Below are 17,346 nucleotides of genomic sequence, written 5' to 3'. Positions count from 1 at the left end.
TTCAGCTTGATGCTTTATTTTATAGCAGGGAAAGGAGTTGCCAGTAAGTTTTTTGGAAAGTTTTGCCTTAAAACACACCTTCATAAATGTATGGTTTTAAATTTATCCATAGGTTAAGAGATTTATAAAAAGGTTTGTGTGTGTGTGTGTGTATGAGAAGGGAGAGAGAGAGAGATAGGTGGAGGGGGGAATCGGAATGTTTATTTAGCCCTCTAGTAGTAAATAACACATTTTGCACAAGCATAGTAACTATATATTTATTTTTTTTATTAAAGTGTGCTTGTGTGTTTGTACTCTAGGTGGCAATCATAGAAGAATTAGTAGTAGGTTATGAAACATCTTTAAAAAGCTGCCGGTTATTTAACCCCAGTGGTAAGTGCTCAAGTTTTATGTTTTAAAAAAAATCTTGAAAATCTTAATATGTTGCGAAATTCTTGATCAGAAGGTCAGTATTGTTCATTATTTAGTCAGTAAGCATAGTATATTTAAACTTTTTTTCCCTTTAAGATGAAGGTGCATTAATGTACACATTGTGTGAAATGTACATTGGTAAGAAGATAATAACAGTAGCTTATTGAAGAAAATTTTATGTAAAATTTAAAACACCTGCAAAACTAGATGTAATAGTATGATGACACTCCATTTACCCGCCACTCAACTTCAGTAGTTTTTACCTCATGGCCAAACTTATTTCATCTGTATTCTTACCTACTTCCCTTACTCCCGTGTTATTCTAAAACAGATCCCAAACATCACATCATTTCATCCATGAATATTTCAGTATTCTAAAGATTATAACCATAACAGCATCACCATACTTGAACATTAATACTTTCTTAATATCAAAGAAAAAAGTCCATGCTTACATTTCCAGGTATCTTGGAAATAGCATTTTTTTCTCTTTGTTTTTGAAGTTTGTTTGAATGAAGATCCAGGTGAAATCTATACTTTGAGTTTGTTTGATATGTCTCTTAACCCTTTTTTATAAATCTGTAGGTTTTCCCTCTATCTTCTCTTCTTCCTGCAATTTATTTATTAAAGAAGTTAGTTTTTTTCCTTGAGTTTTTCTGTAGTATAGATTTTGCTGAATATACCCATATGGTGTTGCTTAACATGTTATTTCTCTGTCCTCTGGATTTGTTATAAATTGGTAGTTGGATGCAGAGCTGTGCTGTCTAGTATGGTAGCCATTAGCCAAATGGGGCTATTAAAATTTTTTTAATTAAATAAAAAATTTAATTAGTTGCACTAGCCACATTTCAAGTGCTGCTCAATAGCTAGTGCAAATCTAATGCCTACCCTATTAGACAGGGCAGATCCAGAACATTTCCATCATTACAGAAACTTCTAATGGGAAGGTCTGACTGCAGGTTTGATGGGATTTGATTTGATTTTTTTTTTCCTTTTTGTTTTAAAGACAAAGGGATGAGCAAGATTATTTCAAGATGGTGGTGTGTTCTTTGATCAGGAGGCATGAAGTATTTGTTTCATATGTTAAGAACTGTTAAGAATTACAAGCTAGTGATATTCTGCTATTCATTTTTTATTATCTTAAAAAGAGATACTATCTGTCTTCTGCTTATGCAGTATTTCAGTTTGTATAGAAAAAGCAAGATAAATGCTGCTTTTTCTCCCCTGCCTAGCCTACTTTTTTGTTCTTTACCAGTTTTCAAAATAATGAATTGGTTTAGTAGCATTCTTCAAAGATGGCCAATACATGTTTTAAAGGTATTATTATGAATTCATGACTTTAAACATATTTGCAGTTTCAAATGGTTCAAACCTTCACATACTAGGATAGTAGTTGATAGCTTCCTTGCAGTTGGGTATGACAAAATATTCTAGCTCATCTTGTATACTGCCCACAGCAGACATGTAATCAGTTGTTTTTCCCAAGGAGCCCTGTTTCCTACAGTGGGAAAGCCCAGTATGGGACCTGGGGTGCTTATTGCTATTGAGTTGATCACTGTTTCTAGGTCTCAGATGAATTTAAATAGTACTTTTTAGAAGGCGTTACCATGGTTTCATTGGTTAATCATCATGATGTTCCTTTGATTATCAGCATTTTCCTACATATTTTACAAATGTGGAAGAGGTTCAATGACATGCCCAAGAATATGCAGCACTTTAGTTGCAGATCTATCAGAACGGGAGTTGGTGAGTTCCACTCCTATTGTTTGTCCACTGAGCCATCCTACTTCTACTAGGATAAAAATAAGCACTCTGTTGCTTTCTTTGAAAGCAAATGACAGTTCTTAGATTTTAGAAATTTGTCTTAAAAAATCATTTTTTAATGTGTGGGTTGTATATTTAACTTACACACTTTCTTGTGAGTATATAAAAAATAAAATTATGAACTAAAATACAGAATAAGTATTTTTACTCATCTCATTTTTTGGGTATAATTTTTATTTAACCTAAATTATGCATTGTTGCATATTCAGAATAATATTAAAATATATTAAGAATCTTATAATCACCAAAATTCAAAATAACCACATCACAAGTATATTTATGTATAGTTTGGTACATTAGCTAGAAACCCAATTAAGCAGTCATGCCTTTCTTTTTTCTTTTTCTGTTTTTACCGTCACATTAATGGAAATTTTCTCTTTATTTTTTTTTTTAACCCTCATACATAACATCCTGATCAGTATACTCATAGTTCTAGTACAACTTGTCGTGTCCTCTCCCCCCTTCCCCTCCCCTTCCCCTCCCTCCCCTCAGTTTTCTTTTTAGGTAATTTCTTATAGCTTTGATCTCATTCATCTGCCATGTTAACTATATGAAGTTATTACTATGCGAGGCATTGTGCTAGGAGCTATAATGATAGAGAGCAGAAACCGTGGTCCCTTCCAAAGATTTTATAGGGTTAGAGCTAGTTGCATAACTAGATGCATAAATCACGAGGTTTGAGCTGCTTCCCTTGTTAATAAAGATAGAGCCACTTTGCGGTGGCTAGTCTGTTACTAATATCTCTAATGACTAAGCTTCCTTTCTTTCCTCCCCCGCCCCCCCACTTTTCAAAGACGATGGGAAGGAAGAACCGCCGACCACGTTACTTTGGGTCCAGTACTACTTGGCACAGCACTATGACAGGACTGGGCAGCCGTCTGTTGCTCTGGGGTACATAAATACCGCTATTGAAAGTACACCTACGTTGATAGAACTCTTTCTTGTGAAAGCTAAAATCTATAAGGTAAAAATCTTTTCTCCTCTTTTCTTACGAGGCAGTGAGACACAAATTAAGAAAACACATGCTATAGAGTCTGAATGCGGTAAGAGAAATGGCATATTTGATAGCTCACAAAACATGGAGCAACAAGTATAGTACACTTCTCAGTCTGATTACTTTGAGACTTTGTCATAGTCATGCTCATTTGCTCACCCATCTATATCTGTTTATGTACAAACACAAGTATACATATATACATATGGTCATTCATATATATGGTTGTTCATACACATATCTGGTTATTTTCTTGGTTTTAAGTAGCAAGGCTATAGATCATAAAAAATAATTACATTTGCTGTGAAATGTTTGTTTCTATTAACATTTCAGTAAGATCATATATATCAGTATCTGGTAATCTTAAAATGAAACTGAAGATGTCTACTATGAATTCTACGTATTACCTCTTTGCCTCTTCAACTCCTGGGTCTTGCTTGAGAAAAATCATCTTAAAATAAAGTTGCCGGGCTTCCCTGGTGGCGCAGTGGTTGAGAGTCTGCCTGCCGATGCAGGGGACACGGGTTCACGCCCTGGTCCGGGAAGATCCCACATGCCGCGGAGCGGCTGGGCCTGTGAGCCATTGCTGCTGAGCCTGCGTGTCCGGAGCCTGTGCTACGCAACGGGAGAGGCCACAACAGTGAGAGGCCCGCATACCACACACACAAAAAAACAAAAGTTGCCGCTTTACTATCTTAATACAAATACAATTTAGTAATAAAAGCTCTTGGGGAAAAGATTGTAAACCAATAATTCATTTACCAAAAAATTATGAAAGTAAGTAATTTTTTTAAATTAATTAATTAATTTATTTTTGGCTGCGTTGGGTCTTCGTTGCTGTGCGTGGGCTTTCTGTATTTGCGGCAAGTGGGGGCGACTCTTCGTTGCAGTGCACAGGCTTCTCATTGTGGTGGCTTAGGCGCGCGGGCTCAGTAGTTGTGGCTCGCGGGCTCTAGAGCGCAGGCTTGGTAGTTGTGGTGCACGGGCTTAGTTGCTCTGCGGCATGTGGGATCTTCCCAGACCAGGGCTTGAACCCGTGTCCCCTGCATTGGCAGGTGGATTCTTAACCACTGCATCACCAGGAAGTCCCCCAAGTAATGTTTTAAAAGCACTTTTTTAGAGCCAAGTAAGGCTCATTAGTTTTGTGATCTTGCCAAATGGACTAGTTAGACGAAGTAGAATGAGGATCATTGTGGAATGTCCACCAGTGGTCCTAATTGTAATGTTTCCATGGTTCTTTTGGAGTAGAAATTTAACCATCCTTTTGCCTTTTATGACCTTTACATTAAATTATGTTGTTCTGGCTTAAAGATTTTGATTATTATTTATTCTCTGATTCAATGATTATTTTTGAGTATTCACTATGTGCCAGGCACTGTTGTAGTGTGTGCTCAATGAGGTTATAACAGTAGACAAAATTTTTAAAACAAATCTTTACTATCAGAGAGCTTATATTCTACATTGCCAGAAAGGTATTAGAACTTATATTTCTGTAGAATGTATGCATCTACATTGATTAGGGTTGTAAGAGACAGAGATTACTGTTTCTTTCATTTGTGTTTTCGTTATTTATGAACAGGAAACTAATTACTTGCATAGTAAAATTAGCATACTCTGACTGGTTTATTTTGCTTTTGTACCCTGTTTTTATTAGCATGCTGGGAATATTAAAGAAGCTGCGAGGTGGATGGATGAGGCCCAGGCCTTGGACACGGCAGACAGATTTATCAACTCCAAGTGTGCAAAATACATGCTAAAAGCCAATCTGATAAAAGAGGCCGAAGAAATGTGCTCAAAGTTTACAAGGGTTTGTACAGCTAGTTTTCTTGCTTGTAAATAAATAGTTCATACTTGTATACCTTGTTTGTTTTTCAAAGTTTATGTCTGATATTTTTAATATCAAGACAGGATTTTAATTAAATTGCCTTAGAAAAAACTGAAATCAATATTAGTATAAAACATCATTTTTTAAATATGGTTGTACAGTGGGTTTTTAAACTGATTTATATTGATGTATGTTCAGTTGAGATTTTTAAGGGTGAAGAGAACTAATACTTATTGAACATATGCAGTGTGTTACTGTTCTGTTTCTTATGTTACTTTCCATCCCCAATTATGTAGACCTTTTGATTAATCATTTACAAGGGTATATGAGTATATTTTTTTAGTGATTAGAAATACAATTCTAATTTCTTTCACGTATTAACTATTCCCTCTTACCCTGAGAATGGTTTAAAAAATTAGAAAATTATTTTGAAAGAACTCAAATCAATTGACCATCTTTCCTTCTTAAATCCTATGGTGGAATAATGTATTTGATAAGAAATTGTCTTTGAGTATGTGTGCTTTTCATATAGGAAGGAACATCAGCGGTTGAGAATTTAAATGAAATGCAATGCATGTGGTTCCAGACAGAATGTGCCCAGGCTTATAAGGCAATGAATAAATTTGGTGAAGCACTTAAGAAATGTCATGAGATTGAGAGAGTAAGTACCACATACATAAAAGTTTCTCATTTCATTTTGTTACACATTGAAAGTTTTGAGGAAATCCTATAGTTTTTTCTTTTCTCTCACCTTATAATGTATAGTAAGTGATTTCTAAAAACCAGTGTTCATATTTTTCAAGTTTTATAATGGAAATAATATAGACTATATTAAGCAGACTTCCCCATTGTCTACTCTTCCTGCCAGAATTCATGTAAGAAACTTAAGGGAAAGTTTGTATCTTGGCTGCGTTTTCATTGATTTCTGAATGTTTCTGCTTCATTAATACATAACGAAGCTCATTAAGCTATCCCAGAAACCTGTTTGTTGTGGGGTTGATTGGTGGTGCCTTATGCCCTGATAAATATTATTTATAAGCTTTGAAGCCTTTTCACAATCCTTCTGTAACCTATGTAATTCCTCATGTTCTGATAAATCTATCCTTTTCTAAGTCCTTTTCACTTCTGAGTCATTTCTATCACTAGTAGTTGGCTTTCATTTTTTATGATTTTCATATATAAAAATATATAATTTCATGCTTGTTCTGTTATTAAGTCGAGAACCCCAGAGCTTAGTTGAAATGTGTTAGCTTCTGGTTGCTTGACTTACTCACTGATTGATTTCTCTCCCACATACCAGCATTTCATTGCATAGGATTCAGATTTGTATTCTCAGAAAAATTACCAAATACTGCAGTATTAAAATCCTTTGCAAATTGTTCTAAATATAAAGACTGAATGTTTAACATGTAAATCTACTGTACTATTATGTATGCTAATAAATTCTGTTGGATTTGTCCTGATAGCTTTATTTAAGTATGATTAAGGAAGGAATAAATATATATATTTTAAAGCATTGTGTTTCCTTTTATTCAACAAGTAATTCAGTGCCTAATGTATGCCATTATACTAGGCTAGGTGATGGCCAATTATATTTGCTTATTTGATATGCAAAGTATTTAAATTGAATTATTGTCATTTTTAATATTTTTAAATTTTACTGATTTTTTTCATGCCTAGGAAACAAGTAATTCCAAGGCTTTCATTTTTGTAGTTTCTTTGCTATTGCTATACTTCACTGTAATAAAAAAGATAATTTTGTTAGCATTTTATAGAAATCACTGATGACCAGTTTGACTTTCATACATACTGTATGAGGAAGATTACCCTTAGATCATATGTGGACTTATTAAAACTAGAAGATGTACTTCGACAGCATCCATTTTACTTCAAGGCAGCAAGAATTGCTATAGAGATCTATTTGAAGCTTCACGACAACCCCCTTACAGATGAGAATAAAGAACATGAAGCTGATACAGGTATAATAATCAAAGAGTTCTTATTGTTTCTGTGGTGTGTATGTGTGTACTTACGTTTTTGTGTAACGTAGATTTTTCCTGAGATTTTTTTGCTGTGTTGGGTCTTTGTTGCTGCACGCAGGCTTTCTCTAGTTACGGCGGGTAGGGGATACTCTTCATTGAGGTGCGCGGGCTTCTCATTGCAGTGGCTTCTCTTATTGCAGAGCACGGGCTCTAGGCTCGTGGGCTTCATAGTTGTGGCTTGCGGGCTCTAGAGCGCAGGCTCAGTAGTTGTGGTGCACATGTGGGATCTTAGTTGCTCCGTGGCATGTGGGATCTTCCCGGACCAGGGCTTGAACCCGTGTCCCCTGCATTGGCAGGCGGATTCTTAACCACTTAGCCACCAGGGAAGTCCCTTTCCTGAGCTTTTTATTAAGCACCTTGTGGGACGATGTTATACATGCTTTAGAAAATGGTAATGACCATTTTGTGAACTTTTCTAAGCAACAAAAGAAAAATACCGTTTACTTTAGTCTTTCAAAAGTTAAGCAAGAATTTAATTTGTAACTGATCATTAGCTTTTAAGGAGTTGAGTTTCATGAACTTTACATTTAATATCTGGTTTACCCTTTACCCAATACTATAAATTGTTAAGTACAATACTATACTAATTTTATAGTAGTGTTGGAACTCCACATTAGTGTTGGCTGTTAGTATATCGAGTTATTTCTCCTTTTAGTAATAACTTATAATGAACCTACTAAAAGGTAAATATTGCTTGAACATTAAAACCCAGCTTAGAATTAAGCCAGTAAAATTGCTCAATGATTTACCATTTGACCAGTTTTAACATGCCATTTTTATAGCAAAATGTCAGGATGTGTAGGGAGAAATCTTCCTTAGTTAATTATTTGGGAAAGGATCTCAGCATAAAAGTGACCTAGGAATGTAGAAAGATAAAAATTTATTGTTCATCCAAATATTTTGTGACATTTTCATGGCAAAAATTTTACAGGAGTTGGGACATAAAAACTGTGTCAGATTTTTTTTCTTCAGTCCTGAGTTTATGCCTCTCCTTAGGTTATGGTTGGTTACTTTCTATACTTCCCCCTTCTAAAGACCTTTGGATTTTCTGTTAATTTGTTATTAAATTATATTTCCTGTTGCCTAAGAACAATTTAGAACTTTCTAAGGTCACATATAGAAACCCTTGTACAGATTTCACTTGAATCTCTATCTGTCGTTGCTTCTTCAACTGGCAAAAAGATGCCATTGAGAATCTGCAGGACAATTTATAATTGAAGCTGAGAGCAGTGATCCTCTGGCTTCTTTTGTTTACCTTCCTTTTTTAAAATAAATAAATAAACTTATTTATTTATTTATGGCTGCGTTGGGTCTTGGTTGCTGCGTGCTGGCTTTCTCTAGTTGCGGTGAGTGGGGGCTACTCTTCCTTGCAGTGCGCAGGCTTCTCATTGTGGTGGCTTCTCTTGTTGTGGAGCACGGGCGCTAGGCACATGAGCTTCAGTAGTTGTGGCATGCGGGCTCAATAGTTGTGGCTTGCAGGCTCCAGAGCGCAGGCTTAGTAGTTGTGGTGCTTGGGCTTAGTTGCTCCGCGGCACGTGGGATCTTATCGGACCAGTGCTCGAACCCGCGGATTCTTAACCACTGCGCCACCAGGGAAGTCCCTGTTTACCTTCCTGTTCACTCTTGCTGCCTTCCACCTCTTCTTCAAATTATGCAAATAATGCACAATTAACTCTTAACATACAAAGTTGAAACAACTTAGAAAAATAACTAGCAAATGTGAAAATCCCCTTTCCCTTTTCTCCTACCCACAGGCTGTCATCTTTCAAAGGGCTATCCCTATGAAATGTTCAATTTCCTTTGTGCACAATTACCATTTTCAGAGCTTTATGTGCATACATGCTCTACACACACCTTTCAGGGTAGTTCTTGTGGTGGTTTTGTTCGTTTTATTTTTGTAGCCCATAAATGGGATGATATGATTCATAGTGTTCTGAAATGTACACTTTTTCCCCTTCATTTTATAGTATTGTTCCATGTCTGGGCACAGCTAATATCATCATCAGTCATTTTAATGGTTATGTGGGAATCCATGTGGGTCCCCCCCAACCCCTTAGAGTGTTACAGTAAATGTCCTGTAGGTCATCATTATGCACATATTTTATTATGGGTTGTTAGAAGTGGAAATTGCTAGGTCAAAGAGTATGAGAAGTGTATAAAATTGCTTTCCATAAAAGGTTTTTATTGCCACCAACAGTGTACTGATATTTTACTTTATTGCTAACACTGAAAATTGTCCATCCTTTTACATTTTTGTTACTTTGGGAAGAACATCTAATTTATAATTCCTAGATTTTTTTTTTTTTTTTTTGCGGTACACGGGCCTCTCACTGTTGTGGCCTCTCCCCGTTGTAGAGCACAGTCTCCGGACGCTCAGGCCCAGCGGCCATGGCTCACGGGCCCAGCCGCTCCGCGGCATGTGGGATCCTCCCAGACCGGGGCACGAACCCGTGTCCCCTGCATCGGCAGGCGGACTCTCAACCACTGCGCCACCAGGGAAGCCCTATAATTCCTAGATTTTTAAGACTGGAACACCTGCGTATGTTTTCATGTGGCCTTTAGGTTTCTTATGTGAATTGCCTGTTCATATCTTTTGCGCATTTTATTTTGGAACTTCTTGGTTCGAAGGAGTTCTGTACATACTCAGGACTGTAATCCTTGTTTATGTGTTGCACATATTTTCTTCCTGTCACTTAGGTCTTACCTTTATTTACAGTGGGTGCCTTTCTTTATGTAAAAGCTTTAATTTTTCTGAAATCAAAGTTTTTTAGTCTTTTATGGTTTCTGGGTCTTGCTTAGAAAGGCTTTTCTCCTTCAAAATGTAAAATATATTTATAAATATCTTCTATGTTTTCTTATATTATTAGCTTTGTTATTTTTACATTTGGCTGTTTAATCATCTGGAGATAATTTTTATATGTGATGTGAGGTGGAGGGTAGCTTTTTTTATCCCCACATAAAAGACTGCTGACTCCTAAATAGTACTTATTGAATAGGTTGTCCATATTCCCCACTCTTTTAAAATGCCACTTTTATCCTGAAGTAAGCTCTGAAAAAATACTTTGGTGGGTTGTGGGCATGGTGTCTTGTTCTCACATATATTAAAACTTAATGTAAAGACACAGTAAAACTGTGTTGTATTGACATCAGTACACGGGTTTCTCTTCTTATCCATTTTTCTTTTTTTTTTTTTGCGGGACGAGGGCCTCTCACTGCTGTGGCCTCTCCCACTGTGGAGCACAGGCTCCGGATGCGCAGGCTCAGCGGCCGTGGCTCACAGGCCCAGCCGCTCTGCTGCATGTGGGATCTTCCCGGACCGAGGCACAAACCCGTGTCCCCTGCATCGGCAGGCGGACTCTCAACCACTGCGCCACCAGGGAATACCCCCATTTTTCTCTTCTTAATCAACACTATATCTTTCGATTTTTCTTCGTTTTACATGTTAATTTTTGCTTATGTAAGAACTGTAGAGTTAATTGATCTTCCAGAAAGTTTCTTTTGGAGTTTTAATTTGAATTGCATTTAACATATAGATTACTGTTTAGGGATCAGGAGATCTTAAACAACCTTGAGTCTTCGCATACTAGAATGCATGTATCTCCTATTTATTTTTTAATGTAATTGTTGTGTTATAACTTTAGCAAATTTACTCTTAGCATTATCCTTACATGTCCCCCTTTCCCATTACAGTATTCCAAATGAATATTGTTATAGTTTTTGTATGTTGGTATCCTTATTGAACGTTGATATTAGGTTTAGTAGATTTTTCAGTTGATTTAAAAAACTTTTCTATGTAGGCCGTTATATTAATCTGTAAGCAGTTTAAGTATTTTTTTTATTAGTCTCTGCTTTACAACAAAGTGAATCAGTCAAGCAGTTTAAGTATTTATACCTCTTTTTTTTCCCCATGCCTTATTGCATTGGTTAGTGTTGCTGAAATAGTGCTGATTAATAGGAACAATAGTTTGCTTGCTGCCATTTTTTTCTTTAGACACAGTGCTTCTAATGGTTCACCAAAAAGCTTGATATTTATAGCAAAGATCTGGTAGGTACCCTTTATTTGCTTGAGAAGTTATCTTTTGCTTCTCATGTTTTTACCCTTTCAGTAACTTAAGAGTCTTCATATGGCCAGATTTCTTTTTTTTTTTTGCATTCTTATGTGTATGTTAGTTTGGCTGGGTAGAGTAGTCTAGATTCAGATGGTATTTTCTGTGTATACACATATACATGCATATGTGCACATATACACAAACACAGATTTTTTTTAAAAAGATAATGCAATATTCTAGCGTAGTAGAATTTTCCTTTGGCTCCTCCTAAGCTAAAATTTTGAGTCTCTATTAAGTTCACACAAGTACTAGCTAATTTATATAAACTTGAGACAATGCCTATCCAGATAATTAGTGCTAAATTAAGTGAAACAGGATTTGGACTCTTAATGTCTATATTAATTTCCTATGTGGATTCCTTTCTCTGTCTTGGTATGGCAATTATTGTGAACTGACTTGAGTCCTCTCAAGGCAGTGAGAGGTATTACAGAATAGGGTCACAAAGTAGCCTGTGGGCCAAATCCATACTGCAGTTTGTTTTGGTACATGAAGTTTTATTGGGACCTAGCCAAGCCCATTCATTTACATACTATCTGTTGCTCTTTTTGTGCTATGACAGCTGAGTTTAGTTGCAACAGAGACCTGTGGCTTGCAAAGCGAAAAATATTTAGTATCTCGCCTGTTGAAGAAAAAGTTTGCTGACCCCTGGTGTAGCATAGTGGAAAGAGAGAGCTTAAGACTGGAGGCAAAGTGAAGTGGATTTACATCCTTGCTCTGCCTTTTACTATCACTCTGAGCCATTATTTTTCTTCTGAAAGCTCAGTTTTCTGATACATAAAATAATATTATGAGGTTGTCGAGATTGTTAAATAAAATAATGTGTGTATTGTGTCTAGTCTTGCAGTAAAGGATGCAAGTGGTAGCAATTATTTCACAAATCATTAAAAGGCCAGAATTTATGTGGCCACTCACACAGTCTTGTGTTTCTAGGATGTAATTTTTAGTTCTTGTTTGAAATTTTCTTTTCTAGTAGTAAGGAATTCTTTACCGGGAAAAAGAGAAACAGGTATATATTTGTTTTTATCTATTGCTGCATAATAAATTACCCCCAAATTTACCATCTTGAACCAACCATTTCCATAGGTCAGGAATTCAGAAGCATCTAGGTGGTTCGGGCTCAGGGTCTCTTAGGAAGTTGTAGTTAAGATATTGGCTAGAGCTGTAGTCATCTGAAGGCTTGGCTGGGGCTGGAGGATCCATTTCCCAGATGGCTTACTCGCATGGCTCTTGGCAGGAGGCCTTAATTCCTTAGTCTCTCCAGAGGGTGTCTTGAGTTCCTCAAGACATGGTAGCTGGCCACGCTAGAGAGCAAGGAGGAAGCCATAACACCTTTAATGTTCTCTTCTCTTGACATAACACACTGCCACTTCCTTTACATTTTAATTGGTCAAGTGGGTCACCAGGTACAACCTATACTTGAGTGGGAAGGAGAAATCAAAGAATTTGTGGACATATTTTTAACTGCCATGTTCTGCATTCTGGACACAAATTATTTACATTCTTAATGCAAAATATACTTGCCCCTCTCAAGGCCTCCATAAGTCTCATCCCATTACAGCATTAGCTCAAAGTCCAGATTGTTATCTTGTGAATGAGGTGCAGATGTTGATGAGGTTTTCTGAATGTGGTTCTTTAGTGTAGCTCTTCAAGTAGAGTTCTTGATAGGAAATCCTGTGAACCAGTATAAAGTGGTGAGAGAGAGGCTAGGCGCCCACTGTAGACACAAAGGGGTGGTGAGGGGGGAACAGGAGGCACATTGGAGTTACTGGTTCATGTCAATTCTCAAGTCCAGTTGGGTGCAGGTTAGCAGTTCTTTGATGAGGACTCGAGACCTAGGAATAATTCTTTATGGATCTTGGCTCTGCCCTCTGGGTTCTTGGTTCTACCTTCTGAATCCTTCTTTTTTCTTGAAAGTTAGCATTTGTCTGCAGCTAAGTAGTTTCTTAATCCGCTTCCAAAATTTGGTGGTGGAGTGTCTGAAGACCTCTTTTCATTTTATACTGTGTTCCTTTCAGTCCAAGTTTCCATGTTTCTACTGTTATAATTCTCTTTTAAACTTCATGGATCTTTTGTGAATCTCATTGAAATCCACATGCACAAGTATCTTTGTCTACTTTGAGATTTTGCTGAGAGGACAAAACTTCTAAGTTTCTTAGAAGGTCTGTTGTGTGATTCAGAGGATCTGTGGATCACACCCTTAAAATTTTTAAGAGAACCTTTGTTTGACTAGTAACTGAGGCACCATTTTTCTGAATTCTGAGTCTTAACAAAAGATTTTAAAGCCAAATTCTCTGCTCTCCCTTTTGACATGTTTTCCTGGCAGTGCCCTGCGTTTGATCTTTGCTCAGCAGCCATTTCTGGAGAGGTTGAGAATTTTCAAAACGCTCAAGTCCCTGCTCCTTCCTTTAGTTTCTTTCTCTTGCATTTTTGCTAGAAGCGGCAAGAAGAATCAGGTGCCATCTTCAAACCTCTTCTCTCCCCCACCCCCATGTTTTGGGGCCTAGAAATCCACCTAACGGGATCATCCAGTTCACTTGATGCATTTTATAAGTGTTGCTAAGCTGTCTGCCTCTATGTGATTATAAGTGTTCCTCACTTCACTTTAGCCCTCACTTGCAGCCTCTTCAAAATCTAGGTATCTATTAATAGTCTAAGGCTCTTAAGCTTACATTAATTCTCTTTTCCAAGTCTTCTCACCTTTGGCCACTCTCTGGTCCCAGAGCCACTCCCCACATTTTAGGGTTTTATTGCAGCAGCATCGCACTTCCAGGGACCAAAATATGTTGGTTGTCTATCGCTACATAACAAATTGCTTAGCAGATTTAAACAACAAACATTTATTTCCCAGAGGTACTGGGGGCCAGGAATTCAAAAGTCACTTAGCTGTATGATTGGAAAGACTTAGGGTCTCTCAGGAGGTTGAAGTCAAGATGTCAGCCAAGGCACCTGAAGGATTGGAGAATCTGCTTCCAAGATGGCACGGCTAGAGGACTGTTCTTGGCCACACGGGTCTTTACATAAGGTGGTTTGGGTTTCTTCACAACATGACAGCTGGCTTCCTCTGAGTGATCCAAGGGAAAGCAAGGAGGAATCCACAGTGCTTTTGTGTCCTAATCTTGGATGTCATGCACTTTCATTTCTAGTACATTCTATTAGTGAGAAGTGAGTCACTAAGTATAGCCCACATTTAAGGGAAAGGGAAATAGACTCCACTTTTTGAAGGGAAGAATTTGTGGGCATATTTAAAAATCACCACAGTGGTGGTATATTTTAGATTGAATTTTTTCATTTCTCATTATTAACAAGTATTTTCCAATTAAATACTGATTGTACATGTAGCTTTCAGATTTATTGCTTTAAGTCTAAACAGTACAGATTTTCTACTTTTATGGCGTGTTTATCAGTGATTTCCAGTCTTTCTTTGAAACATTCTATAGTTGTACCTCAAGGGATATTGTTAATTTTTAATGTCAAATTTTAAATTTACTGTGTAGTTATTCATTATTCCTTCAACAAATATTTGAGTGTTTTCTCTGTGTTTTGGTATGCTGCTAGGCCCTGACAATACAAAGATTACGAGTAAAACAAGGTCTCTTCCACCAAGGAACTCACGGTCTAAAAGAGAAATAGATGTATAAACAAAGTATTATGACAAGCAGAATATGTGAGGCACAGTGGCAGCACTGTTTGACGGGATTAGAGAAGGCATAACTAAGAAGGCATGGGACAGTGCCATAGAGTTATGAACCAGCTTGTCACATTCCTAGAATTGCAAGTGGTTTACTGTTGCTGGAGGAGCTCATGTGCTTTTGAGGTTTGCTATGGTTGCCACAATAGGGTTCCACCGGGTTTCATAAATTTTTTGAGGAGGTTAGTGTTCTTTAGCAAATGTGGCACTATTAAAAGGTACACATAGGCATATGAACATGTGTAACATGAAAGATTTTTGGTAGGAGTTTATATGGGAATATTACATAGTAATTGATCATTTCTAATCTGATTAACACATTGATAATTTTATTAACACTTGCTGCTTACAGCAAACATGTCTGACAAAGAGCTAAAGAAGCTACGTAATAAACAAAGAAGAGCTCAAAAGAAAGCCCAGATAGAGGAAGAGAAAAAAAATGCAGAAAAAGAAAAGCAGCAGAGAAATCAGAAAAAGAAGAAGGACGATGATGATGAGGAAATTGGAGGTCCAAAAGAAGAACTTATTCCCGAGAAGCTGGCCAAGGTACTTAAGAATAGTGTTTGGCACAATTGAGTGAAATTTCATGACCACCTATTGTCATTTTATACGGTCTTATTCAGCCAATTTGGTTATAGATTTTAGAGTAAAAAAATCACTTTAATTTTTAGCTTGCTTTCCCTTCCTTCCTTCCTTCCTTCCTTTCTTTCTTCCTTCCTCCCTTCCTTTCTTTTCTTCTCTCTCTCTTTTTTTCTGATTGTATCTCACATTTAAAACTTGAAATAATGATTCTGATCCAGAGTAATCTAGTATGGTATATTGGAAAGTTTTGGCTTTTGAGTCATTCTGATCTGGGACCACATATTAGCTCTTACACTTCATTGTGTATCTTGGACATTTTGTCTAACCTCTCTGATGGTTTTCTCAAATATAAAATGGGACTCGGAAAAATCCCTACTAGGCAGAAATGTTAGGACTAGAGAAAATATGTGTGTAAAGAATGTAGTGTCTGTTGTAAGTGGTAACATTGAACTTTTTATATCTAGCCTAAATTGAGCTTGTTAAAAAGTGAATTCTGTATGTCTCTTTCTCACTCATGTTGTCAGTTTACAGTATTTCTTTATTGTATTTACTATTTGTACCTAATATCTTAAAAGTCCTCAAATATTTTCCCCAAGCCAAAATCTTATCTGCCATTTTTAACTATTAAGCTGAAATCAAGGCATTCGTTGTCCTATGAATCATTTTCATCAGTAACATACATATGCACTTTTCTTCTGGCCCTTGACACCCTCCTACTCCACGTGCAGATAATTGCATGATTTACTACGTTAAAGCAATAACATAAGCATATTGCCCTAGAGTTCAGTTTAGCCTTACTAGTAACTAAAAATTCAAAATCATTGATTGCTTTATAACTAAGGAAAATTATAATACCTAATGAATAGAGTTGGAAAATATTTTTAGAATTATATCAGAGCAGATGGACAGTAATATCTCATGGCAATATTAACTATTTAAGAACCATAGATAAAGGTAGCTTGGATTTCACAAAGTTATATTTACAAATAATTGTGTGCTTTTAAGAGCAAAGATACTACCCTTTTATTGTTGTTGGGAGCTTACTGGAAGAATATACAGGGATGTGAAGAGCACCGAAAATTGACCTTTTAGGCCCCATGGAAAACTACAGAGTTACTCGGGGATAATACCAACTTTAGGGGCTTTTCGTCTTTATGCTTCAGCATTTTTTCTTGCTACCACTTTTACCACCATCACTGACTGCCGGCCACTGTCATTCTTTCCACTTGATTTCTCTGTGTCCCACAACTTTACTTAATGACTTTTTTTCTTGTAGCTCTTTATGTCTCGCATTATAGTTCTTAAAGAGGGGATCTGTTTGGATTTAGTCAGTGTCTAATAAGGAGTACCCCACAGAGCAGAATTCTTGTACCAGGTCTCCTTATACACGATTTCATTTTCTTTGTGTTTCACCTATAATGGCTGCTTTGGGGCCAGATGTCAAGTTGTAGTCTAAACATTTGTAGCTAGAGGGTTGTAGTCTCACAACAAAATTATGCCTACAGAAAGTGCTCTGACTGCTTTATTTGAAAGGAGCCTAGTGGAAGGCACCCAGCTTCATGGACTGCTCTTCAGTGTATGCTGTTCTTACGTGTTAGGCACATAACACCTTTCTCTTCCAAGGATAACTGCCTCCAAGATGCCCCCACCTGATAGCATCCACACTCACCCATATTGCAGTGCGGTGGCAAGGCCAGATTACACCAAGCCCTCATAATCAGGAGGGACGCTGTAGGCTATTTAAAAAACTGCCTGCCAATTCTGGGTCTATAATCTGCAGTTGCCTTTTGTGGGGAGGGGGGTTATATCTCATCATTCTTCCAGGTAGTAAATGATAAATTCAGTTCACCAGTTCAGGCTAATTTAAATAA

The 17,346-nt window shown here is 37.0% G+C and overlaps 1 protein-coding gene across 2 annotated transcripts in view; it reads left to right on the top strand.

The window, feature by feature from the left end:
• NAA15 (N-alpha-acetyltransferase 15, NatA auxiliary subunit) overlaps positions 1–17,346 on the top strand; it is a 77,801-nt gene that overhangs the window by 45,001 nt on the left and 15,454 nt on the right. For both annotated transcript variants that reach the window (XM_082611305.1, XM_082611304.1), the window contains exons 10-15: positions 300–372; positions 3,030–3,199; positions 4,884–5,036; positions 5,587–5,715; positions 6,820–7,033; positions 15,246–15,439. In XM_082611305.1, coding sequence (XP_082467431.1) covers positions 300–372; positions 3,030–3,199; positions 4,884–5,036; positions 5,587–5,715; positions 6,820–7,033; positions 15,246–15,439 — 933 coding nt within the window. The remainder of the gene's footprint in view (positions 1–299; positions 373–3,029; positions 3,200–4,883; positions 5,037–5,586; positions 5,716–6,819; positions 7,034–15,245; positions 15,440–17,346) is intronic.

Source organism: Mesoplodon mirus (assembly GCF_964341445.2).
Source record: "Mesoplodon mirus genome assembly, chromosome: 2".
Classification (NCBI taxonomy): Eukaryota; Metazoa; Chordata; class Mammalia; order Artiodactyla; family Ziphiidae; genus Mesoplodon; species Mesoplodon mirus.
Note: the sequence above shows the minus strand (reverse complement) of the source record. Positions and strands in the feature narration are given on the sequence as shown.